At 45.5% G+C, this 27,116-nt stretch overlaps 2 protein-coding genes across 2 annotated transcripts; one reads left to right on the top strand and one right to left on the bottom strand.

Annotated features, from left to right (window-relative positions):
• The first annotated feature begins 701 nt into the window (after positions 1-701).
• Positions 702-2,097, top strand: LOC129835714 (complement C1q-like protein 2). The gene is made up of 3 exons (XM_055901478.1): positions 702-1,141; positions 1,382-1,510; positions 1,680-2,097. Exons 1-3 carry the CDS (start codon positions 787-789, stop codon positions 1,964-1,966), a joined length of 771 nt encoding a protein of 256 aa, XP_055757453.1. The 5' UTR covers positions 702-786; the 3' UTR covers positions 1,967-2,097.
• A 451-nt stretch (positions 2,098-2,548) lies between these two features.
• On the bottom strand, positions 2,549-27,116 carry LOC129835672 (protein mono-ADP-ribosyltransferase PARP14-like). The gene is made up of 15 exons (XM_055901390.1): positions 26,787-27,116; positions 22,075-22,199; positions 19,401-21,581; positions 19,052-19,288; positions 18,687-18,911; positions 18,481-18,547; positions 7,835-7,981; positions 7,653-7,712; positions 6,890-7,066; positions 6,492-6,630; positions 5,345-5,397; positions 4,448-5,161; positions 4,031-4,167; positions 3,396-3,567; positions 2,549-3,084 (listed from the first exon to the last, which is right to left on the bottom strand). Exons 1-15 carry the CDS (start codon positions 26,956-26,958, stop codon positions 2,798-2,800), a joined length of 4,893 nt encoding a protein of 1,630 aa, XP_055757365.1. The 5' UTR covers positions 26,959-27,116; the 3' UTR covers positions 2,549-2,797.

Below are 27,116 nucleotides of genomic sequence, written 5' to 3'. Positions count from 1 at the left end.
CAATTGACAAAAACTTTCATTGATTCATTTGTTTTTCAGGCATCTTTGTGACGCCTGTGAGAGGAGTCTATGTCTTCGGATTCTCTGCTTTCAATCATGCCAGTGCACACACCACTGCTATGAGTTTATATCATAATGGGCAAACAATAGTCTCTGTCCATGACCAGAAGTCACGGACCACAGATGACTCGTCATTCAACAGTGCCTCCATTCTGAGGGAAGAGGGAGACCAGGTCTACATGCGTCTGTGGGCAAACATGAGGGTCTTTGGTGACCATCTCATTTACAATACCTCCAGTGGTCACCTCCTTTATCTTATGTAAAACCAATGTACTTAGAGATAATAGTAATATTCAACATGTAACACTACATCTTATTGTCAGAATTATATGTACACGGTATAATTTGTATTTACTGTCATTGATTTAGAATTGATCAATAGTCTTAACAGTGGATTAGCTTTAATTCCATACAAATAGTATGAATAAATGCAAAATGTAAACTAAACTGTATAACCAACCAAATAAAACAATAATTTCTAGCAACTCTCTGGCCACGTGAGTCAAGCTTCCCTTGTGTACACAAACGCAATTATTGTTTTGTTTATACCTCTCCCCATCAATGTCTTTGGATAATATTTAACCCAGACATGCTTATAAAAAAGAGGTAGGCTACACACAGACACATCACAGAATAAAAAGCCTGAGGAATCAATACGGACCTGCAGGTTATATAGCCGTAGATATATCAACTACTGAAGTACACGTTTAAGTACTGATCTGTAGAATGGGGGGACTGACTCTGACCCTGCTGCTGCTGTGTCTGTCTGGGACTCTCAGTGAAGATGCTGGAGAAGACAACCTGAATGACATCATGGTACAGATTCAGCCTGAACAGGGACAGAACATAGAGAATGAATACAAGCCTCACAACCAACAGGTAGAGACTGCAGCCACTACAACAACCCAATCAGGATGTGAGCCTACCATCCACACTGTGATGAGAGAACTGGGGGCAATGGAGGAGAGACTGGGAGCAACCGTTAGGTCATTGGAAGGCATGAGAAACAGGCTGGAAGCCAGTGAGAGCCAAGTTAGGTCGTTAAACGCCACAGTGAATGAACTGAAGAGATTCAATGAAGGTAAAGAGTATGATGTATGGTTCACTGAGAGGCATTAGTGCATAGTCATTGAGTAACTTAAAAGTATTCCAATTGTTCATTGTTTTAGTGTGTTATAAGTGTACTTAAAGTAATTTTGATCCAATTTTTGTTATGTTGTTGTGCCAATCAAGTTGTGTTATTGTAAACTGAACAGTAAATATTGTAAATGATCAAAATGTAACAGTAAAACTAATGTTGTCATGTCATCTTAAATCCTAGACAGGCCCCAGGTGGCATTCTCAGCTACTTTAGGAATTTCTGGAACCATTGGACCTGTCAGCAATGAAATCACTCTGGTCTTCCAGCGTGTTCTATCAAACGTTGGAAATGCCTACAATCCAACCACAGGTATTTCCCTCAATGTCAAAACAATGTATTCACATTTTTACACACAATGCTCATGCTTACGTTAGTTAGTATGCTGTGTGTAGCTATTACTGTACGTTACATGTTCTTACTTCTTATACAGTAAATTAACAATAATGCTGAATAATTAATATTTTTCTTCTGATTGTAGGCATCTTTACAGCACCAGTGAGAGGACTCTACCATTTCACCTTCACAGCTTTCGACTGGGGATGGAGTACAATGACAGGGGCAAGCTTACGTCGTAATGGACAGATAATGGTCTCTGTGTATGATGAGAAAGAAGGGGGTTCCTCTGAGTCGTCATCCAATAGCGCAACCTTCCTGCTACAAGTGGGAGAGCAGGTGTATGTTGCTCTCTGGAGAGATGGACGTCGGATATCTGACAATGGAAATCACTACTCCTCATTTAACGGTTTCCTGCTCTTTCCCATATGAGGAAAAGATTATGAAATATGCTAGAAATGTTCAATATTTTTTCTGGTCAATCACATATATCTTACAGTTTTGACATAGCATATAGTAAGTGTGTGCTTGTAGAAATGCAAGAGGGACATCCTGTATTTGTTCTCATTAGATATAATAAATGAGATTTTTTATAAAAAAGAATACATTTCATTTTATTGAAACAAATAGTCAGGATTTCTGTACATGTAACTGCGTGCAGGTTGCCTTTTATTGAGATGACTCATGTACTGAAGGCAGCTCTGCAGAGTGGTCACTAGCTAGCTCAGCCAAAAAGTAATAAAATCTCATTTAAACCTTATCCTAACCTTAACCACACTGCTAAACCTAATGCTTAACCCTAACCTTCAAGTTATGACTTTGCAGCTGAACCATCTAGCGAAACCGCTCACTGTCGCCCAGTTCTGCCTCCAGGGAAAGACTCATGACAATAAACGTCAATGTGCTAACTCCACAAAAACACAATAATATATTCTCATTCACAGTACAGCTATCTGACATATAGTACAGTACCAAATCAAAAAGACACAAATAAATCTCACTTAAATATATATATATATTTTTTTACCACTTTAATGATTAACCTCTGCAGATTATGTACTGCTTTAGGTCCTGCAGCAGAACACATGCAATGTGACAATCCTTATGATACATAGATATAGTGATGAGAATGATTATGACAGCTGATTATAATGATAGAAGTGAGAATCATACTCAAAAACATTTAAATGCCTTCATGCATGTAAAACAAAAATGCGTATAAACGATTACGAATGGTTTCTAATTCATTATATAGGCCCACTATCATATGAAGGTGATGAGGTACTCTGGGTACGCTTGGTCGTCGTGGAAGATGACAAACATGCTGGGTCTCTGCAGGTTGTCCACTAGACTGTCATAGCAGTCAGCGGAATCTGTGGGGGAGCGACGAGGGGTGAACTTCATGGAGCGGTCACCCAGGGTATAGCGCCCGGTCAGGACACGTGCAACGTACATACGCCTGTGCCCAGAACCATCAGGAGGGGTATATCTGGGATTGGTTGAATAGCTGGCGTCCACAGCAAAATACACACCCACTCCATGTGCTGTAACTAAAAGAAGAAGACAGAGTGGAGGAAATGGATGAAGCGGAGAGAATGAACTAATACAAATTAAAGTAAGTAAAAGTAAACGACGGCATTGGAATAGCGTGTAATAGCATGTATAGCATTGTAATAGCATTGTAATAGCATTGTAATAGCATTGTAATAGCATGTATAGAATTGTAATAGCATGTATAGAATTGTAATAGCACTGTAATAGCACTGTAATAGCATGTATAGCATTGTAATAGCATGTATAGCATTGTAATAGCATTGTAATAGCATGTATAGAATTGTAATAGCACTGTAATAGCCCTTACTATTAGCATAGCTCCTGTCAAATCCATTACATTCAATGGCGTCACAGGTTGTTGCTGCCGTCCCGTGGTAGAGTTTCCTTACCCCTACCTCCGCTGCTCCGTTCTTGGCCCGGATGCGCTGCTCACACAATGCGTACGCCTGCCACAGAAATACATTCTGCACACGCTCGATCTGAAAAAGAGACAACGTTTCAAGAACAAACCAACACCTTAATACACAACTACAGTATTGGTATTTACACTGAACAAAAATATAAAACACAACCATTTCAAAGATTTTACTCAGTTAAAGTTCATATGACAAAATCAGTCAATTGAAATCAATTCATTAGGCCCTAATCTATGGATTTCACATGACTGGGAATACAGATATGCATCTGTTGGTCACAGATACCTTTAAAAAAAGTAGGGGCGTAGATCAGAAAACCCGTTTCAGGGATCTTTTACTTCAGCTCATGAAACATGGGACCAACACTTTACATGTTGCGTTTATATTTTTGTTCAGTGTACCATACAATACTGTAAAACAGTAATGTATTGGTATTTGACTTTTCTATACTATCAGATACAGTATAATCATAATAAGCAGCTGGTTGTGTGTCAGGTTGTGGCGTTTCAGGTTGTTGGTCTGTTACTTTGTGGATGGTGACTTGCGTTGCCGTGGTGCTTTGGAATCCCTGTGCCACCGCCTGGTACTCTGACGAGGTGGGCAAGAGCAGCACTCTCTTCCGCGTTTCACCAGCGGCCATATCATCCCAGTACGATGGCAATTCTAAAAACACAGGACTATAAGTGGAGTTTACGGCATGAACAAGACTATCAGAGGATGTTTAAAATGTTAAACAGGTTTTAAAGATAACAGTGAAATCAATAGTGGCTAGGAGTCATTAGGCTGATGGCATAATGGTTTGAAGGATTAGTGTTAACTGCAAATCAACGTCTGACTGTAAAGTCGCTCTGGATAAAAGCATCCGCTATCTGACCAAAGTATAACACATAATAAAACTATGTCAGAAATTCTAAAACTGAAAATAAAACAAATCAATCCGTACTTGCACTCTCCTCTCGCTTCATCTTATAGGTGCAACCCGTACTCCAGTCAGTGGCCATGTTGTTCTTCAGGTTCACCCTGACTTTGCTCCCATCTGGGACATCCAACTCTGCTGAGACATCTCCTCTTAGGTGTGCCTGCTCCAGATGGTAGTTGTCATGCATCCCCAGCTCCTCCCAAACATCACCATGCCTGCACATAGACCACTGGACACTGAGGGCCATTAGTGCCTCATTTCTCTCTTGCAGCTCCCTACGGAGGGCGCCACTGAGCGCACTGTCCAGCACCTCGCGCACACTCAGAACGTCCTCCTTCAGGCCTTGGAGAACATAAAACACCTCTCCAGCCGCAGCTCCAGCCCCAGCTCCAGCCCCAGCTTCCACCCCTCCTGCTCTCTGAACTCTACCTAGCTCCAGGCTCACTCCCAGGACCTTGGCATTCTTCTGCACGGCCTGCAGCTCCACCTCTCCCAGCATGCACAGGTCCTCTCCCTTCACATCTCTCTGAGTCAGCTGGTTCTGCAAGATGGCCTCCAGCTCCCGCCTGGCCCCCCTGATGGCGTCCGCCCCGCACCCCACCACGCTCAGCACCACCGGGGGCGGTCTCCAGGGGGTGATGGTGAGGCCTGGAAGGGCATGAGGAGGGGGAAGGGAGCCATGCGAGGGGGAGGAAAAGCTGATCCTCAGTTTCTTCTTCAGTATCTGTTGGGCTCTCTCTGAGGAGACAAAGAGAGGAGAGTAAAGACAGAGTGTAAAGTCACATTTTATAACTAGAATGCAAAGTTTTCACTGTCATCAAAGCATCACCCGGTAAAACTCTGGGCCCAAGTTATATCTACATACCCAACAATATAAAGATAATTTGTACATACACAAGTATACACAACAAACACACATACCTTTCAGTGTTGGGATTGGAGCGATAGCTCCCAGTCGGCTCTCCAGCTCTGACCTGCAAACAAACAAAAACATAAATAAAATGTCCTGTCCAAAGCTTAACATCCAGACATCATAACTAAAACTCGTAAATAACCTCTGATTAGATAACAAAACTCATTCTATAAGAGAAGCAAACTACAAACAAACTTACCATACCATTTAAACCAGGGTTGCCCAACCCTGTTCCTGGAGAGCTACCCTCTGTAAGTTTTTCCCTCCAACCCCAGTTGTAACTCACCTGATTCAGCTTATCAACCAGCTAATTATTAGAATCAGGTGTGCCACATAAGGGTTCCACTCTAAACCTACAGCATGGTAGGGCTTGCAGTCCAAACGCAAAGTAGAGAGCCCTCGGCCCTAAACCCTCAGACCTTGAATGACGTTTTACATGTCACATCCGAGTGTACCTTAAATGTCCCTTGCCCAAGCGAGGTAGAGTGATGATCGGAGGCGCGACGTCTTTGGTAGAAATCTTGAAGTTCAGCTTAAAAAAACGACCAACCTAAAGCTATTAATGTACCTAGCAAGATAACGTAGCTAGCTAGCAGTTTTATCAGGTAGCTAGCTACGGTTACCCATAGCTGGCTAGCTAGTTTTATAGTTTGGTAATTTATTTCAAATAAATTCCCCAAAATATGTTTATGAAGCTAGCTATGTTTTATATGCTCCTCACTACGAGACTAAGCCAATTTGATCGTAATTCCCATTTGCCAATGCTAAAATCAATGTAATCTATAAATTATTTTTGCATCATAATTTTGTCTCACCTACTGAAAATGCAGCCGCGTTGATAAAATTGGACACTTTGCAACCACTGAAGTTTGACACGGGACTACATTTTGAATTGAATTGTGGGTCATATCAACCAGACAAGTGATCCAAGTTCTTCACTCGCTCCCTGCAGCTAAATCGAGGGCCGAGGGGACAACGTTTGTCAACTGGACCTCCACTTAAGATGACAATCAAACTGCATCCGGTTTCGACGAGGGAAAGTGGCTAGCGCGAGGGCTGATGGGAGTAAAATGAACGTGTTTGGACTGTAGCCTAGCTCTTCAGGAACAGGGGTGGGAAGCCCCAACATTTCAGACAATTAAAATGGAGACTGACTTGAATGCCTGGAAGACGGGTCTCTGCAGCACGACAATGCGGATGACAGAGAGGATGTTGGGGGACAAGTCCCTCACACTTGACGCCATGCCGTCCAACATGGCCTTACACACAGAGCCAGAGTCTGCCCGAGCAGCACCTGGACAGGAAATACGTGTTTTTTAATGTCTAGAATATCATCTAACCAATATATTACAGAATATAGATGCTGCTGTCACTAATGAACTTCATCAGTATTTGTTTTGACATTAACTAAATTGTGTCCAACGAAATGTAAGACTAACAACTGAGCACAATAAAAGTATTGAACACAAATTGGTATGGCAGAGGGTTGATACAAGAGCAAATTAAGGGAGTCGGTATTCCATTTCGCACAAAATGAGACATACTGTACATACCAGTGTTGACTGCAGGGAAGGCTGCTGAGCGGTAGCCCTTTCTCTCACACTGTTTCAGTATCTTCCCGCAGACCTTGCTGATCCTCTGTGTGTCGCATTTAAAGCTGACGTGAACGATCTCCTTGCAGCCCAGTGCACCGGGCCCCGTGGTGCACATCAAGTCTCCTGGCACACCCACTGATGGAGAGAAAAATAAAGATAAGGAGGCTGCTGAGGGGAGGACAGCTCATAATAATGTCTGGAATGGAGTCAATGGGATGGTTTCAACCACATGGAAACCACGTCTTTGATGTGTTTGATGCCATTCCATTGACTCCATTCCAGACATTATTATGCGCCATCCTACCCTCAGCAGCATCCACTGGAAGGCACTTAGTGTTCAATTATAGACATATGCGTGACAGTGGAGGCTGGTAGGAGGGGCTACAGGAGGAAGGGCTCATTGTAATGGCTGGAATTGAATCAAGGGAACGGAGTCGAACATGTGGTTTCCATACGTTTGATGTGTTTGACTGGGTTCCATTTATTCCATTCCAGCCATTACAATGAGCCCGTCCTCCTATAGCTCCTCCCACCAGCCTCCATTAATAAGTGAAGAATAAGCTGATAAAGCGATCTGTGAAGTAATCCTTCAATGTCTCTACGTCTTAGTGGAAAAAGATTTGACTTCGTCAAATGATTACTTTCTGACTTGTGTGAATGGATTGCTCTGAGTTTGTGATTGTGTTAATAGGATTGTGTATTAGAACGCTGTATAACCAACCTTGTGCTAACTCTGCTTGGACTGTGGAACCTGCAGCAGTCAGAATAGCTTTGGAGACACCTAGAGGAAGATAATGGGACATGAGGGGACACGTAGAACAAAACAAACAAACACACACATACCTACACACACAGTGATGACTAATCAAAAGCACATTGGAGGACAATAATAACTAGTGCTACCTGAATGGTTGGCTGAGAAGTCTGTGGTGTTGACGATGACATCAGTGGTCTCACGGATGATGTCGCCAAAGACCAGCTGTAGCTTGACACTGCCCAGCGTGGCAGAGACCTCGTCCTGAGTGGTTGAGACGTGGCGATAGAAGGAGGCTGAGCGAGAGAGAGAGAGAGAGAGAGAGATTGACAAACAATTGACAAAAAACACACATTTCTTTCCACAGGGCTGTTGGGTGAGACAGGGACGCACCTTAAGCCCCATCATCTTCAACATATATATGAACGAATTGGCGAGGGCACTATAACAGTCTGCAGCACCCGGCCTCATCCTACAGTACTAGAATCTGAAGTCAATTGTCTACTGTTTGCTGAGGATCTGGTGCTTCTGTCCCAACCAAGGAGGGCCTACAACAGCACCTAGATCTTCTGCACTGATTCCGTCAGACCTGGGCCCTGACAGTAAATTTCAGTAAGACAAAAATAATGGTGTTCCAAAAAAGGCCAGGACCACAAATACAAATTCCATCTAGACACCGTTGCCCTAGAGCACACAAAAACGATACATATCTTGGCCTAAACATCAGCGCCACAGGTAACCTCCACAAAGCTGGGAACGAGCTGAGAGACAAGGCAAGAAGGGCTTTCTATGCCATCATAGGAAACCTAATATTCGACATACCAATTAGGATCTGGCAAAAAATACTTACTTATCAGTTATAGAATCCATTGCCCTTTATGGTTGTGAGGTCTGGGGCCCGCTCACCAACCAATAATTCACAAAATGGGACAAATACTAAATTGAGACTGCATGCAGAATTCTGCAAAAATATCCTCCATGTACAGAGGTTCCTCCTTTAAAAGTTGTGTCATACTACGGCACACCTTGCATGCTGCTGCAGCATTCTGTGGCACGTCATTTAATTCTCAGCCATTTCTTCTGTTACTGCAAGTTATTGCTAGTTTTACCACCAGTGGGCATCTTTGAGAAGCATTTGATAGTATTCCGTATTGGCATTACCAGAGAATTTAAAAGCTTTTTTGTAATAACATAGTATATGGGATTGATTTTAAGAAATTTGGCTTAATTCATTTTTTCAGAGAACAGTTGTCTGTTTGTAAACCGTTTCACTCTCGGATGGCACACTGGACGTTCGGGCCGAGGAGTAGGGTTGATTTGAGCATTTTTTTTATTTATTTTATTTCACCTTTATTTAACCAGGTAGGCTAGTTGAGAACAAGTTCTCATTTGCAACTGCGACCTGGCCAAGATAAAGCATAGCAGTGTGAACAGACAACAACACAGAGTTACACATGGAGTAAACAATAAACAAGTCAATAATATGGTAGAAAAAAGAGAATCTATATACAATGTGTGCAAAAGGCATGAGGTAGGCAATAAATCGAGTAATTACAATTTAGCAGATTAACACTGGAGTGATAAATCATCAGATGATCATGTGCAAGAAGAGATACTGGTGTGCAAAAGAGCAGAAAAGTAAATAAATAAAAGCAGTATGGGGGGTGAGGTAGGTAAATTGGGTGGGTAGTTTACAGATGGACTATGTACAGCTGCAGCGATCGGTTAGCTGCTCGGATAGCAGATTTTTAAAGTTGTTGAGGGAGATAAAAGTCTCCAACTTCAGAGATTTTTGCAATTCGTTCCAGTCGCAGGCAGCAGAGAACTGGAAGGAAAGGCGTCCAAATGAGGTTTTGGCTTTAGGGATGATCAGTGAGATACACCTGCTGGAGCGCGTGCTACGGGTGGGTGTAGCCATCGTGACCAGTGAACTGAGATAAGGCGGCACTTTACCTAGCATAGCCTTGTAGATGACCTGGAGCCAGTGGGTCTGACGACGAACATGTAGCGAGGGCCAGCCGACTAGGGCATACAGGTCGCAGTGGTGGGTCGTATAAGGTGCTTTAGTAACAAAACGGATGGCACTGTGATAAACTGCATCCAGTTTGCTGAGTAGAGTATTGGAAGCTATTTTGTAGATGACATCGCCGAAGTCGAGGATCGGTAGGATAGTCAGTTTTACTAGGGTAAGTTTGGCGGCGTGAGTGAAGGAGGCTTTGTTGCGGAATAGAAAGCCGACTCTAGATTTGATTTTGGATTAGAGATGTTTGATATGAGTCTGGAAGGAGAGTTTGCAGTCTAGCCAGACACCTAGGTACTTATAGATGTCCACATATTCTAGGTCGGAACCGTCCAGGGTGGTGATGCTAGTCGGGCGTGCGGGTGCAGGCAGCGAACGGTTGAAAAGCATGCATTTGGTTTTACTAGCGTTTAAGAGCAGTTGGAGGCCACGGAAGGAGTGTTGTATGGCAATGAAGCTCGTTTGGAGGTTAGATAGCACAGTGTCCAAGGAAGGGCCGGAAGTATACAGAATGGTGTCGTCTGCATAGAGGTGGATCAGGGAATCGCCCGCAGCAAGAGCAACATCATTGATGTATACAGAGAAAATAGTCGGCCCGAGAATTGAACCCTGTGGTACCCCCATAGAGACTGCCAGAGGACCGGACAACATGCCCTCCGATTTGACACACTGAACTCTGTCTGCAAAGTAGTTGGTGAACCAGGCAAGGCAGTCATTAGAAAAACCGAGGCTACTGAGTCTGCCGATAAGAATATGGTGATTGACAGAGTCGAAAGCCTTGGCCAGGTCGATGAAGACGGCTGCACAGTAATGTCTTTTATCGATAGCGGTTATGACATCGTTTAGTACCTTGAGCGTGGCTGAGGTGCACCCGTGACCGGCTCGGAAACCGGATTGCACAGCGGAGAAGGTACGGTGGGATTCGAGATGGTCAGTGATCTGTTTGTTGACTTGGCTTTCGAAGACCTTAGATAGGCAGGGCAGGATGGATATAGGTCTGTAACAGTTTGGGTCTAGGGTGTCTCCCCCTTTGAAGAGGGGGATGACCGCGGCAGCTTTCCAATCCTTGGGGATCTCAGATGATACGAAGGAGAGGTTGAACAGGCTGGTAATAGGGGGTGCGACAATGGCGGCGGACAGTTTCAGAAATAGGGGGTCCAGATTGTCAAGCCCAGCTGATTTGTATGGGTCCAGGTTTTCCAGCTCTTTCAGAACATCTGCTATCTGGATATGGGTAAAGGAGAAGCTGGGGAGGCTTGGGCGAGTAGCAGCGGGGGGGCGGGGCTGTTGGCCAAGGTTGGAGTCGCCAGGAGGAAGGCATGGCCAGCCATTGAGAAATGTTTGTTGAAGTTTTCGATTATCACGGACTTATCAGTGGTGACCGTGTTACCTAGCCTCAGTGAAGTGGGCAGCTGGGAGGAGGTGCTCTTGTTTTCCATTGACCTTACAGTATCCCAGAACTTTTTGGAGTTAGAGCTACAGGATGCAAATTTCTGCTTGAAAAAGCTGGCCTTTGCTTTCCTGACTGACTGCGTGTATTGGTTCCTGACTTCCCTGAACAGTTGCATATCGCGGGGGCTCTTCGATGCTATTGCAGTTCGCCACAGGATGTTTTTGTGCTGGTCGAGGGCAGTCAGGTCTGGAGTGAACCAAGGGCTATATCTGTTCTTGGTTCTGCATTTTTTGAACGGAGCATGCTTGTCTAATATGGTGAGGAAGTAACTTTTAAAGAATGACCAGGCATCCTCAACTGACGGGATGAGGTCAATATCCTTCCAGGTTACCCGGGCCAGGTCGATTAGAAAGGCCTGCTCGCAGAAGTGTTTTAGGGAGCGTTTGACAGTGATAAGGGGTGGTCGTTTGGCCGCGGACCCGTGGCGGATACAGGCAATGAGGCAGTGATCGCTGAGATCTTGATTGAAGACAGCAGAGGTGTATTTGGAGCGCAAGTTGGTAAGGATAATGTCTATTAGGGTGCCCATGTTTACGGATTTAGGGTTGTACCTGGTGGGTTCCTTGATGATTTGAGTGAGATTGAGGGCATCAAGCTTAGATTGTAGGACTGCCGGGGTGTTAAGCATATCCCAGTTTAGGTCACCTAACAGAACAAACTCTGAAGCTAGATGGGGAGCGATCAATTCACAGATGGTGTCCAGGGCACAGCTGGGAGCTGAGGGGGGTCGGTAGCAGGCGGCAACAGTGAGAGACTTATTTCTGGAGAGATTAATTTTTAAAATTAGAAGTTCGAACTGTTTGGGCATAGACCTGGAAAGTATGACAGAACTTTGCAGGCTATCTCTGCAGTAGATTGCAACTCCTCCCCCTTTGGCAGTTCTATCTTGACGGAAAGTGTTATAGTTGGGTATGGAAATCTCAGAATTTTTGGTGGCCTTCCTAAGCCAGGATTCGGAAACGGCAAGGACATCAGGGTTGGCAGAGTGTGCTAAAGCGGTGAGTAAGGCAAACTTAGGGAGGATGCTTCTGATGTTGACATGCATAAGGCCAAGGCTTTTTCGATCACAGAAGTCAACAAATGAGGGTGACTGGGGACATGCAGGGCCTGGGTTTACCTCCACATCACCCGAGGAACAGAGGAGTAGTAGGATGAGGGTGCGGCTAAAGGCTATCAAAACTGGTCGCCTAGAGCGTTGGGGACAAGGAATAAAAGGAGCAGATTTATGGCCGTGGTAGAATAGATTCTGGGCATAATGTGCAGACCAGGGTATGGTGGGGCACGGGTACAGCGGAGGCAAGCCCAGGCACTGGGTGATGATAAGAGAGGTTGTATCTCTGGACATGCTGGTCTCAATGGGTGAGGTCACCGCATGTGTGGGGGGTGGGACAAAGGAGGTATCAGAGGTACGGAGAGTGGAACTCCGGGGTCCATTGCAAACCAAAACAATGATAACTAGCCTGAACAACAGTATGCAAGGCATATTGATATTTGAGAGAGACATACAATAAGGCATAAAGTGATTGCAGGTCTTGATTGGGAGAGCTAGCTAAAACAACAGGTGAGATAACAGCAGCTAGTCAGCTAACAGCAACAGCAGGTAAAAATGGCGACGACCAGGCAGACAGGGTCGGATTAACTACACACAGATCCTGAGTTAAAGCACAGAGCCGACAGATAAAACACAAATAAACGGAATGGAGTACCGTGAATTAATGGACAGTCAAGCAGGCATCAGCTATGTAGCCGAGTGATCATAGTGTCCAGGGGGCAGCCGTAGATGGAGCAGTGAGGCCTCCACTAAGCTAGCCCGCAGCGTTTAAAGTTAGTAGCCCGGGGGGGTGGTCTGCTCAGACGGAGGGGGTCTGCTCAGACGGAGGCCAGTTGAGGGCACAGCGGATGGGGTATTTGTCTGCAGACCAGACGTGGTCGTGTCGACAGAGAATCCAAGCCGGATGGCGGTGGCGAAAGAGAGGTTGTGAGTTGTAGAATTGTGTTTGCTAACTGGTGCTAGCTTCGTGATTCAGACAGCTAGTCATGGGTAGCAAGCTAGCAGAAGATGGAGGTCTGTTTTTAGCCACGCCGTGCAATTCCGTCGGTAGATTAGTGGGGTTCCGCGTGGTAGAGGGGACCAATCCAATTGTCAAAATAGTTATAGTGGCCTAAGAAGATGTTCGATAGACTTATTCAGATAGCAGCCAATATGCTCAAGACAGCTAACGATTAGCGGGCCGCAGTTAGCATATGGACGTTCAGGTTACGTCGCGATGGAGGGGCCAGTTGAAATACTCCCTCGGGCAGATAACGTCGGTATCCCAGTCGTGAAGGCCCGGTGGGGCTCCGCATCGGCAGTAAAACGGGTCCGGATAGGTGATTGTAGCCCAGGAGTGGCTGATGGAACTCTTCAGCTGGCTAGCTCCGGGATAATTGGTGTTTGCTCCGGAATTGATGTTAGCCGATAGTCACTCGGATAGCAGCTAGTTAGCTGCAAGATCCAGGTGTAAATGTCCAGAGCTTGCGGTAAAAATCCGGGGGTATGGAGAGAAAAAAGGTCTGGTATGCTCTGGTCTGAGTTGCGTTGTACAAAACTGGCAATAGTTTTCCGAGCTAAAGGATAGCTGATGAGCGCTAGCTGTGGTTAGCTGAACTACTAACGTTAGCTTGTGAGCTGGCTAACTTCTGGCTAGCTTCTGTTGTAGATTTCGGATACGAGGTGAATAATACTTTTGAGGAAAAAAAAAACAGATCCGCACCACATTTGGTGAGGTGGGTTGCAGGAGAGTGTTTTGAAGTTGAGTTTTTAAGAAGAAAAAAAAAAATATATATAAAAAGATATGCGAAGAAAAATATATAAAATATATATACACGGGACAAGACGAGGACAAAGGACATCTGACTGCTACGCCATCTTGGATTCGAGGTGGCCTTACAACGACAGTCAAGCACCAAAGCTAACGTTAGCTAGCTAATTCCAGACACAAATGAGACCACTGACCATTTTAGTCACCCTAGCAGAGCTGGTAAAGCAGTTTTCGTGTTAACCAGAGTGTTGGTGACTGTAAATGTGCTGCTGGAAACAATTTAATTGCGCTTTTTTTCCTGACGTTTACTGACCACGGCCATATTCAACAGGTGTTGAGCGCTAGTAAAGTAATTATTCTGCTCTCTGGTACACTCAGACTTAGAGTGCTCTGAAATCGTAGTTGGCTGGTGTCGTAGCTGAATCAGAATTAGTTAGGTAACATAGATAAATAAGATGTTTTATTTATCTTATACTTGTCATTAGAATGTCTTCTTTTGGACTATACTGTTGGCGGTTACATTTTCCTTTCTCCTCTAGGGAAAAGTCACTTGGGGCCCAGAGAGGGGAGAGGTCAGGCTTGTCTTTTACATGTCTGGTAATATGCAGAATATCAGAAAGGGAGAAGTCAGGTTTGAACATTGTCTTCATAATGAATATATCTGTGAAACCATGTGAAGGGCTCCACTATGTCTGTACTCCAGTCATTCCCTCCTTTTCCCATTGGGGGGGAGGAGTATGTTGAAATGTATCATTCATAGTATATGACCTAGAGGCTCACCCCCCTCCGTGAGCTTGTACAAGGTTGGGGTGTATTTGAGATGGGAGTATCTAGAATTGACAATTGATATATGCCATTGGATGAGGTAATGTTTTGGTAATATGAAGTACCAAGAACGAGAAGTAGAACCTCGTCTAAGAGACCAAACTGAACGATAGCTAATGCTATCTGGCTATGGGATACTCCTCTTTCAAGTGAAAGGCCCTTTGTGAAGTTTCTAAGATCTGTGGTTTGTCATGTGAGTTGAGAGGGGTGTATCTTGGCTATAAAAGATACTGAGATTTATTTTGGAAGCACTCTCAGAGAATTCATTTTTAGACACTGAATTGATCTGAGAGTCAAAGGGCTATGGTGAAGCTCATATAATTAAAGATAGTTTAAAAAATAACTCTGACTTGTGTGTGGTTTGTAAACTCTTTCCATTTAGTAATACAGGAAATGACCACGACACTGGACACATAAGATTTTTAACAACGTTCTTTTCTGATAAAAACTAGTTCATTGCATCCGCCGTGGAGCCCAGTTTCATAACATGACCTTATTTCCCAGCTGCTTGCTGTCGTTTTGAAGTAATCGCGAAAAAACAGGCCTTATTTTAGTGCATTTAGTGCATCAAAGCAGACACCTACGAAGATGGCATCTCAGGTAAGCAGCACTGGGCTGTATTTACGTATCCTAAAAATGACACCTGCTGCTTTAGTTTGAACGGTCATATCTCAGTTATTATTTTCATATCTATAAAAAATAATCTGTTTTCTTTACATTCAGAGAGCGAGCTGATCAAGGGGCTGAAAATGTTGATATTGCCAGATGTTTACTGTCCGAGGAACAGGCCGTGGAAACTTTATTGCTGGCAAAATTGTCCATAACCAGAGGTAATTAAACTGTTCTGTTATTTTCTCTCTTCCTCTCTGCCTGTCTTGTTGTACATGCAACCTGTCTCACATGCATTAATTTAAAAAAAACTTAAGATGTCAGCTGCTAATTTTCAGATTTACACCACATAAACACAGACATTTTCACTGGACTATCTGTTGCTGCCAAGTCATGATTTCCCTGGGGGTTAGCCTTGCAATAACCAAGTGGTGAGACACATAGCCCTCTATAGTTAAATGTTTCAGGTACACTCAGATACGTGTCTGCATCACATACAGTATCTTCTATTGACATGATCTTCTATTGTTTGTCCTCGTGTCTGTTTTTCAGCATAAAGTTCTCTGTAGCCACTTTGTGTGGACACCAGGTGAGACCACACACACACAAAAACAGTCTCTCTTCTTCACTTCATCCCTCTCCCCCTTCTCTCTAAATCCTCTAGGTTATATCAGCTGTGTTGGTGAACCCCTCCCGCATCTGAACTGGCTGACACAGAGGGCACAGCATGATCATAGGTGAGATGTCACTTGGTCGGGTCAACAGGACTTATTATTAAAGAGATGCTTTAAAATTTAAATAAGACAGAGATGTAGTAGTCCCAGAGTTAATGATCCAAGGTCAGTTTTGCATTTCACCTCCTGATAATTATGATGACTGACTGTGTTAGAATAAAAAAAACAAAGCTTAATCATGTTCTCTCTCTATCCATCTGTCTCTCGTCTGCAGGTATGTTTTGATGTGAGAGAGGAGCCAGTCCCGTCATCGCCACCTCACCTGCTCTTAAGATAACCTTCGGGCCACCTGGGGGCCCAAGGCTGGTTAGGAGACACCGCAATTGTGATGAACTGAGAGAATATTAGGGTAGCACTGTAATTCATGAATCATATTCTGTCTGCCGCTGTTCTTACCTCTTTCCCTTTCTGTCTTCTACACCTCTCTCCCCACTTAGTCTTTCTTCCTTGTTTCATAATGCACAACATATGTGCATTGAAGTACAGATTGAACTTGTATTTATAATATAATATTACAATTATCATAATTATAATGCATTTATGTAGTTACAACACCTGAATAATTAACTTCTTTCAAGAAAACGTTTCAAATTCTCCACAGGTTGAAATTAAGTAGGTCATTGAAATACTATCCTGTGTCCTCAGACTAATGCAGATGAAGGGAGCTAGATATGCATAGGTCTTTTCTGTATATATGAATTACAAATCAATCATGTTTCTAGTCTATTTCATAGTTACAATGTGTAATCATTGATGTCTCAGGAGCAGGAGTGGTAAACACTGTTGAAGTGTATAATTGTAATACATACATGCAGACACAGCATCATTCAAATAATGGAGTTTCATATGACTGAAAAAAGAATGTCTCAGAGATTCATACCTGAACCGCACCTTTATTTACCAAGGAAGAGCACATGATCAGTGAATATTTTCAATGTACAGGCTACAATGTGGGGATCTCATGCGTGGTAATAACTACAGTACATGTACAGTTGAAGTCGGAAGTTTACATACACTTAGGTTGGAGTAATTAAAACTATTTTTTTTCAACCACTCCACAAATTTCTTGTTAACAAACAATAGTTTTGGCAAGTCGGTTAGGACATCTACTTTGTCCATGACACAAGTCATTTTTACAACAATTTTTTAATGACAGATTATTTCACTTATAATTCACTGTATCACAATTCCAGTGGGTCAGAAGTTTACATACACTAAGTTGACTATGCCTTTAAACAGCTTGTAAAATTCCAGAAAACGATGTCATGACTTTAGAAGCTTCTGAAAATCTAGTTTTAATGACTCCAACCTAAGTGTATGTAAACTTCCGACTTCAACTGTAGGTCTGTAACAGTTTGGGTCTAGAGTGTCTTCCCCTTTGAAGAGGGGGTTGAAAGTGGCAGCTTTCCAATCTTTAGGGACTTCAGACGATTCGAAAGAGAGTTTGAACATGCTAGTAATAGAGGGTCCAGATTGTCTAGCCCAGCTGATTTGTAGGGGTCCAGATTGTCTAGCCGAGCTGATTTGTAGGGGTCCAGATTGTCTAGCCGAGCTGATTTGTAGGGGTCCAGATTTTGCATCTCTTTCAGAACATCAGCTATCTGGATTTGGGTGAAGGAGAAATGGGGGGGGCTTGGGCAAATCGCTGCGGGGGGTGCAGAGCTGTTGGCCAGGGTAGGGTTAGCCAGGTGAAAAGCATGGCTAGCCGTAGAAAAATGCGTGTTGAAATTCTCGATTATCGTGGATTTATCGGTGGTGACAGTGTTTCCTAGCCTCAGTGGAGTGGGCAGCTGGGAGGAGGTGCTCTTATTCTCCATGGACTTTACAGTGTCCCAAAACTTTTTGGAATTAGTGCTACAGGATTAAAAATTCTGTTTGAAAAAGCTAGCCTTTGCTTTCCTAGCTGACTGTGTATATTGGTTCCTGACTTCCCTGAAAAGCTGAATATCGCGGGGGCTATTCGATGCTAATGCAGTACGCCACAGGATGTTTTTGCGCTGGTCAAGGGCAGTCAAGTCAGGTGTGAACCAGGGAACATATCTGTTCTTAGTTCTACATTTTTTTTAAATGGGGCATGCTTATTTAAGATGGTGAGGAAAGCACTTTTAAAGAACAACCAGGCATCCTCTACTGATGGGATGAGGTCAATATCCTTCCAGGATACCCGGGCCAGGTCGATTAGAAAGGCCTGCTCGCTGAAGTATTTTAGGGAGCGTTTAACAGTGATGAGGGGTGGTCGTTTGACCACAGACCCATTACAGACGCAGGCAATGAGGCAATGATCGCTGAGATCCTGGTGGAAGACAGCAGAGGTGTATTTGTAAATATGACAGGAATAGTATCCTTAACTCACTCTGATCTGGAGAAGCATCCATTACAAACCCTCTGACATGCAAAGCACTCTGGGATGTCTGGAAAGCCTGGAAGTAAAACAGAATACAACCACAGGTCAAGGGCAACCAGTGATGAACTGTGTTAAACAGTAACTTGAGTTTTTAATTTGCATGAAACATCCATTGAAGTCAAGAGAAGCGCCCTTCTTTAAAAGTCTCTTTTCACCTTGGTAGAATCTCTGTCATTGGGATGGACGACAATGCGGACAAGGAAGGGGGTTCTGCTCGCTCGATTCTGTTCATACCTACGGACCTCTTCTAGCAGAACCTGTGTTACCACGTTGTGAGGAAACTGGAGAACCACACCAGTTCCAACTACAGGGAAGGCAACAGAACAGAATCCCCGGATCTCACAAGAGGCTAGAACTCTCCTCACACCTTGCCTCAGAGCCTGAGAGAGGACCAGAGTTGCTGAGTTAATGGTGGTTCAAAGGTCACAACTGCCAAGTGAAGACACACTCACACATGCACACACACACACACACACACACACGGACATAGGGACACACAGACACACACAAGGGGACACACCTGTACTGCTGGTCCGTGGAGGTTGTTGTCCCAGTGTGCACAGCTGAGGAAGAAGACACGGCCAGAGCTGAGACCAGACAGTCCCTCCACCAGGACGTTGTCACCAGGTGCAGTGTGTTCCCCTGATTCCCTCTGAAACGCTGTCATCAGCCCTGGTCCAGCTGCCGACGACAAGACATTACCAATACGGGAGGAGAGAGGGTCGCTACCAACCATGGGGGACACCAGCGCATCCACCTTTAGAGAGAGAGATGGAAAGAGAAAGGGAACATTGAGTCAGTATGAAGTCAACCTAATTCACAGAATGTTGAATCAAGGCTGTGGCCATGTCAGTGTGTCTCTCTCTTACCTCCTGCTTCTCTATGGTTCCCTGGATGATCTCCACCTGGACACAGACCTCTGGAGCCACTGGTCCCCTGGTGGAGGCAGCAGTGGTGTCTCTCTGAGGAGCATGTGTAGTGGTAGTGGTGGTGCTGGACTCTACCTCCCACCCAGGAAACTCCCTCTTCCCCTGTAACAGCCTATCACAGGCCTCCTGCATGGCTCTCACTGCCTCTCCACTCACATCAATCAGAGTGACCTTGGTAAGGATGCGCTGTTCCCTCCCAAAGTCCCTCACTGCAGAGACTATGGCCTCAGAGCACACCTTCAGAGGAACACCGAATATCCCCGAGCTGATGCAGGGCATGGCCAAGGTCTGGAGTTCCATGGTCTCTGCCAGATCCAGGGCTGCCTTTACTGTCTTCTCCAGCAGAGGACGCTCATTCCCACCTACCCTGCCACCTACTGGTCCCACTGCATGCAGCAGCATCTTACAAGGCAGCTTCCCTCCTGTAGTCACTAGCACTGTACCTGTGGGCACTCTCCCTATCTGCCTAACCAGATCCCTGCTGGCCTGCTGTACCTCAGGCCCCCCCGCACGGCTTAGAGCTGCAGCCACGCCACCAGTGTGATCCAGGTCCTCATTGGCTGCGTTCACCAGCGCATTCGCCCGTTCCTTGGTGATGTCACCTTGACGCACCACAACCTGCAGCCCCCGCTGAAGGCGATAGCTGGTGGCTGTGACCATCTCCTCCAGTCTTGGTCCGGCGCTAGCTTCGCCGGCAACACCACCGTGGTTGTGCAGCTGGATGAGGCAGTGTTGAGAGCGGCCCACCACTCCCAGGTACTCCCTTCCCAGGCCCTGGAAGTAGCGTAGCGCCCCCGGCCGGTCTATGGTCACAGTCTGGTGGACCAAGGAGGCCAGAGCAGGTACCAACCTGTCCCTAACCTGGGCGACCCGGACAGAGGGTCCACAGAGCACCACAGTGGGGTGGATGGCTGAGGCTGAGGGGTAGAGGGTCACCCCAGTGTGTTCCACACCAATCCTCTCCAGCAGTTCTGGTAGGTGGTCAGCAATCTCCGGGTAAGGGAGACACACTGTCTCCTCCACACTGGACTGGTCTATCAGAAAGGCCCCGATCTCCTCCCTCAGCTCCTGAACCTCCTTCACGTGGCCCAGCAACTGCACTCTACACCCAGGACCATACCTGGCTACCACCCTGCATCTGCTCTGGTTCATCTCCTTGACCTTCTTCTCAAGCTTGGATTTCAGTACAGATGGCAGGGTGCCACAGTTGGGCACATCGATCTTCTCCTCTCCAAACTCCCCCAGCAGATCCTTCTCAACCTGATCCAGTTTCCCAGATGAGAGGGAGAACAGACGGAGCTCTGTATCCCCCAGCTCTACCTCCACATGGAGTCCCAACCCCAGCAGACTGCTCAGGTTTCCAGGCCTCCCATACTCATCCCTCAGGAAGGACAGGAGGTGGGGGGACATCTCAGGCACCACCCGCTCCAGCACCAGAGAGATCTTATCTGTAACTAACTGTCTGGCTGTCCGGACTTCACCTGCTGAACCCTCCAGCACCAGCTGAGATGAGTCACTGCGCGTCACCCTCACCCCTGGAACAGCCTCACCTAGATCCTTCTCTATAACTTCCTCTAGAAGCCGGAGCTTGGACTGTCCCAGACGACAGGTGGTGCTGATCTTCTCCTGCTTCCCGGAGCTCAGACCCTGACCCTGGAAGGCCTCCAGTTCCTTCAGCTTGGCCTGGACCTCGGGCTCCTCCCCAACCACCACCGCAAACCCTTCCCCTGCCTCGCAGTAAACCCTCACATCCTCTGAACCCAGGGTACTGCTCTGCAGCAGAGTCTGGAGCTTACGTGGGTCTACCTCATAGTGGCATTTGTGCTGCTCCTGGAGATGTTTGAACAGCCTCTCTACCTGTGCCTTCCATGGTCCCACCCCAACCCCATCTCCACATGACCCAGCTTGGCCTGAGCCTCTGACCACTGCTGTCCCGTCCTCTGGATGGAGGTGGACAGAGCAGCCCAGAGAGGACAGCTGCTGCTGCAGGTCTCTTCCAGCCCCAGGGCTCTCCTTCAGGTATCTCAGGAGGTAGGAGTCTAGATGGAGTTCATGCTCTAGGCCACCAGGTGGCGTTGTCTGGACAGGGAGGGAGGGAGGGAATGGGAGGGACTGGTGACTCTAGAGTCAGAGAAAAAAGGTGTAAGTCCTGGGGAATTCCACTCTTAATGATTATTATGTCTGTCTTTATCTACGTTTATTATTCATTTATTATTGTAGGTTGACCGTACAGCTGCGTCTGGATTATCTGATAAATCTAGCAACTGGTTTGGCATTTGTCCATTTTGTTAGTTTAGTACAGATTGTTTTCAGTTGGAATTTATTTTAATGTCATTCCTCATATTGTAAATTCATGTTTTACTTATTATAACAATCAAACATGCAATGTAATCAGACTATTTTGACCTCATTTGACGGGACAATAAAGTTATTACCTGACAGATCCATGATATATGACTAAACTTTGTGTTTACTGGGATGTAAATACAACAACAGTGCATTGATGTCTGTGTGTTTTGACCTCATATTATGGAACATAAATGTTTTATCTAACAAGTTATGTGACTAAGCATGCACTATATAGGTGCAGCTGTACTGTATAGTCTGGCCTCACCTCCTGACTGCTGACTGTGGAGGTTGTTGTGGGTGGAGTCTCCAGGCTGTCTCTCAGAGTGAGGGAGAGAGGTCCTCCAGGCATCTCCAACACATGATTAGGTTTCTGAAGTACCCTCTCCTGGACTGGAAGAGTTACAGAGGCATGAGTTGATGTTGTAGTCGTTGTTATAGTTGTGGTGGTAATAAAAATAACAACTAAAAGCACCAACATATTTTTATCTTAAAAGCACCACATGGGGTCATTTTCTTACCCCAAATTGGTAATGATTGCATAGAGACACTGTCTGTCAAGCAGTAACACGTTTTATTTAATTAACCTTTTGTAACACAAGCTTATTTTTTTTACATTTTCACACATCTGTTTTTGTATGTTTTGCATGTTTTTAACAGTTATTTTGATCAATTTAATCAATAGAAACGTATGAATTTTTGGGCTATTCATTCAAAGTGTTGTGTTTCTGTAACGTCTACTCCCACTCCCCCTCACCGGCATTCAACGTCGTCAGTCTAGTAACCACAGGTCCTGGCAACCCACCTTTACACACACCTGGCAACCATCTTCAAGCACACCTGCGTCTCATTATGAGTCACACCTGGACTTCATTACTCCCTTGATTACTTACCCTTTATATCACAGTCTTTTGTTATCAGTCATCAGGTATTGTTGTTTGTGATTCCATTTGAGACACTTCCCTTGTTTTGTTATCGATCCATGTTTGTTGTTATTAAACTCACTAACTGCACTTGCTTCCTGACTCCCGGCATCTATGTTACAGAATACTACCTCCACAAATGGAAGCAGCAGTTAATCAAGACATCTCCCAGATGGTCGCTGAACAGGGACACCTACTTTGTCAACACCTCGACCAGCTGGCTCATTTGGGAACGGCTGTGATGAGGTCCTCTTCATTACTCAAGGGACTTCATCTCCAAACAGCGGAGGATTCTCAACCACAAGTCGACCCAGCGAGCCAGTACCACAGCCCATCCAGCTGTCCGTCCTGTTCAGCAATGCCAGATTGTCCTTTCTGGACAAATATGACGGGACTCCATTGAAATGCCGTGGCTTCCTACTCCAGTGCTCCCTATATTTCGCTCATCAGATGGGAGCCCCCACCACCAAGAGGTCCAAGGTTGCCACATTTATTTCTCTGCTGACAGGACGAGCGTTGGAGTGGGACACGGCCGTCTGGGAGAGAGAGGATAAGCTGGGTTCCTATGTGGGGTTCATGGCTCTGTTCAGGGTGGTCTTCGACCAGCCACCAGAGGGTAGAGAGGGGGGTGAGCGCCTACTCCAACTATGGCAGGATGGCCAGACCGCGGAAGAGTACGCGCTCACCTTTCAGACAGCGGCAGCATCCAGAGGCTGGAATGAGCTGGTGCTCTGCAACCTCTTCAGAAGAGGTCCAGAAGGAGTTTAGCATGCCGAGATGATAACCTATCCTTGGACACCCTCATCACAATGGTCCTCCGTCTGGAAAACCTGCTACGGGAGCGTTGGAACCCGCATCGCCGCTCTCCCTCCTCCGTTGATCGTTCTGAGTCAGAGACTGAACCAATGGAGGTGGGGGCAACACGCGTCTCCGCAGCTGAGCGACGCCGTCGTAGACAGCTGTGGCTCTGTCCTTGTTGCAGACAGAAGGGGCACCAGCTTCAACGGTGTCCGGTACGTTCTAACCGGGGATCCACAAGAGCAGAGGGACAGCCACGTGATCATCCGTCTCCTGGGTTTGGCATGCGCATTCCATCCTCACCACTTTCTGCCAAACCTTTCCTAGTATAAATTTTACTGTCTGGCTGTCCTTCGCCTGCTGAAGGGTTGTTTCACCTCCGCCCCGTTGCTTAAACATCCAGATTCTACACTGCCCTTTGTGGTGTAGGTGGACACCTCAGAAGTAGGTTGTGGGCTGTCCTGTCCCAATGTCAAGGTAATCCACAGAAATTATATCCATGTGCCACCTGTCCTCCTGAGCGCACCTTCGTTCCCACAGGGATAAGGGATCAGCTATTGACCTGGGCGCACACAGCTGTCGTCGCTGGACATCCAGGTATCACCCACACCATTAAGTCCATCTCTGGAAAGTACTGGTGGCTTACCTTGGCGCAGGACGTAACTCATTATGTTAACTCCTGTTTTGTATGTGCCCAATCCAAATCCCCCTGGAACGCTCCAGTAGGGAAACTCCTTCCCGTGCCTCAGCGTCCCTGGTCTCATCTGTCCATTGACTTTGTCACTGATCTCCCCTCTTCTGATAGTTTCACCACCAAGTTGGTGATAGTGGACAGATTCTCTAAATCATGCCATTTCATCCTTCTCTCTTGTCGCCGTAATGCTCTCCAGGTCGCTGAGGCACTGTTTCAGCAGGTCTTCCGGCAATATGGCCTTCCGGAGGATATCGTCTCAGATCGTGGCCCCCAATTCACATCACGTGTATGGAAGGCTTTCATGGAGAAGCTGGGGGTCACAGTCAGCCTCACTTCTGGGTACTGGCGTCAGTCTAACGAGCAGGTGGAGAGGATGAACCAGGGGCTGGGGAGGTTCCTGAGGAGCCACTGCCAGGACCGGCAGGGGGATTTGGCCCGATTCCTTCCTTGGGCTGAATACACCCAGAGTTTATTGCGACACTCCTCCACCGGGCTGAATCCCTTCCAGTGTGTTCTGGGTTATCAGCCAGCCCTGGCTCCATGGACTTCGAGCCAGACCGAAGCTCTTGTGGTAAACAAGTGGTTCAGGCGCGCAGAAGAGGTATGGAACGATACTCACATGAGACTCCAGCGCATCATCAGAAAGAGCAGGCGGATGGCCACTGCAGTGAGGCTACCGTGTTCCATCCTGGTGATCGTGTCTGGCTCTCCGCCAGGATCCTCCTGCTCCACCTGGCCTGTAAGGAGCTGAGTTCCTGGTTTGTGGGGCCGTTCAAGGTCCCCCGGAGGGTCAACAATGTAATTTACAGATTACAACTCCCCACTAACTTCAGGCACTCACAATCATGTTACCCTTCTCAGGCCAGTGGTTCCTGGTCCCCTGGCTGATGCCGTCCCCCACGACCCCCCCACCCCCCCAGACATTGAGGGAAGCCCTGCCTATGCCGTCAGATCCATCCTAGACTTAGGATGGGGGTCGGCTCCAGTACCTGGTGGACTGGGAGGGGTACAATCCAGAGGAGTGGTGTTAGGTTCCAGTGGACGACATTCTAGATCCCAACATCATCCGAGAATTCCACCTTTGTGTTCAGACCGGGCTGCTCCTCTCCCTCGGGGCTGTCCTCCTGGCCGGCGTCGTCCTGCGGCTGGAGCCGAGTGTCGGGGGGAACTGCCACATCTACCCCTGCTCCCCCTCTCCAGCACTCGATGTCGCCGGTCTACTAACCACCGGTCCTGGCAACGCACACCTGCATCTCATTATCAGTCACACCTGGACTTCATTACTCCCTTGATTACTTAACCTTTATATAGCACTCTTGTCATTAGGTAGTATTTTTTGTTTCCATGTCAGATGCTTCTCTTGTTTTGTTATCGTTCATTGTTATTAAACTCACTAACTGCACCTGGTTCCTACTCCCTTCGTCTAAATGACAGTTTCTGTGATACTCAGAGGCTAAGTAAATGGTCATTGAGCTAATCTGAAGTACCTGTACACCCTAAGTTGGGCATTATAGGCTATATGGGTGGTGATGCCATCAGACTCACCTGAAGCAGGAACAGAACCATGTATACAGGTGCACAAACTCTTCAAGTACTTCATGCATGGCTTGCATGTATTTTCATCTTGTGTGCATGCTTCGGGTGATAGAAGTCTGAATGCACTGCCAGCGCTTTGAAAACTTTATTAATTATACTGGAGTTTTCCTCAAAACAAAGGTTATAAAAGTATGCTAGACATTTATAGAATCAATCATACCTAGTTTGATGTTTCTGTGACAAACGGTGAATTAGTTATTGATTTATACCACTTTTAATGGCATCTTATATATTTGATATATTTCTATCAAATCAAAACTGGAATTTGTATTCAAAACAAAGGTCGTAAAAGTGTGCTAGACTTTTATAGAATAAATCATATCTATTTTGATGATTCTGTGACAAAGCCTGAATTAGTTATTGATTTATATAGCTTTAAACTGCATTTTAAAGATTTTATGTATTTCCATCAAATCAAAACTGGATTTTTTTATTCAAAGCAAAGGTTGTATAAGTATACTAGACATTTATAGAATTAACCATATATATATTCTTATGTTTCTGTGACAATCAATTAATGAGTTATTGATTTTTACAATTTTAAATGGCTTTTGGCGAATATCTGTTTAATGTCTGTTGAATGTCTGAATGTGTGAATATAAAACCAACTGGTTAATATCGGTCCCATGACCGGAATGGGATTTGTGCCACAAATACTAAAACATTATGGAAACCGTGCCAGAAAAACTAAACCAAAGCATGGATTGCGGTCATACCTTGTCCATAGACTGCTTACAGGGTATGGAAACCAATATGTACATTTTTAATTTGGGTGAAATATCCCTTTAACTTCTATTGGTTATGATATGACAGAGATGTATGGGGTGAGCAGGGCCTGTGATGTAGCCAATTTAAATGTGAAAGTGAAACTGTTACAGAATTATCCACAGGAAAACATTTAAGATACTTTTTTACGTTTCACCTTTAGTTTCAAGTACAGTTCAAATACTAATTTCAACATTTTCATACCTGCTTGGTCAATAAATGCGATCTTGTAAACGTTGTCACCAACATTGTGTATCGGTCCGCAGTCTCCACCACCAGATTTACGGCGAACCTGAAAGTACTTCTCTATCTTCTCTTTCTGTGCTGGATCCAGACTGTGAACCTCGAAGAAAACGGGGTATTTGTAAACTTCCATATTGTAACTTAAAGTAGCCTATTCGCTTTCTTATATTAGCTACTATACATGATCTCAAATCAGTTTCATTCGAACAGGACAACCGTCAGTTTATTGTTGCCGGTGAACTTGCCAATCAATGTAGGCTGAAGCGCGCGAGCACACTTCTCGCAAAAGGA

The sequence above is a fragment of the Salvelinus fontinalis genome, chromosome 36 (assembly GCF_029448725.1).
Source record: "Salvelinus fontinalis isolate EN_2023a chromosome 36, ASM2944872v1, whole genome shotgun sequence".
NCBI lineage: Eukaryota > Metazoa > Chordata > Actinopteri > Salmoniformes > Salmonidae > Salvelinus > Salvelinus fontinalis.
The sequence above is the reverse complement of the archived record's forward strand: the minus strand, read 5'-3'. Positions and strand labels throughout refer to the sequence as shown.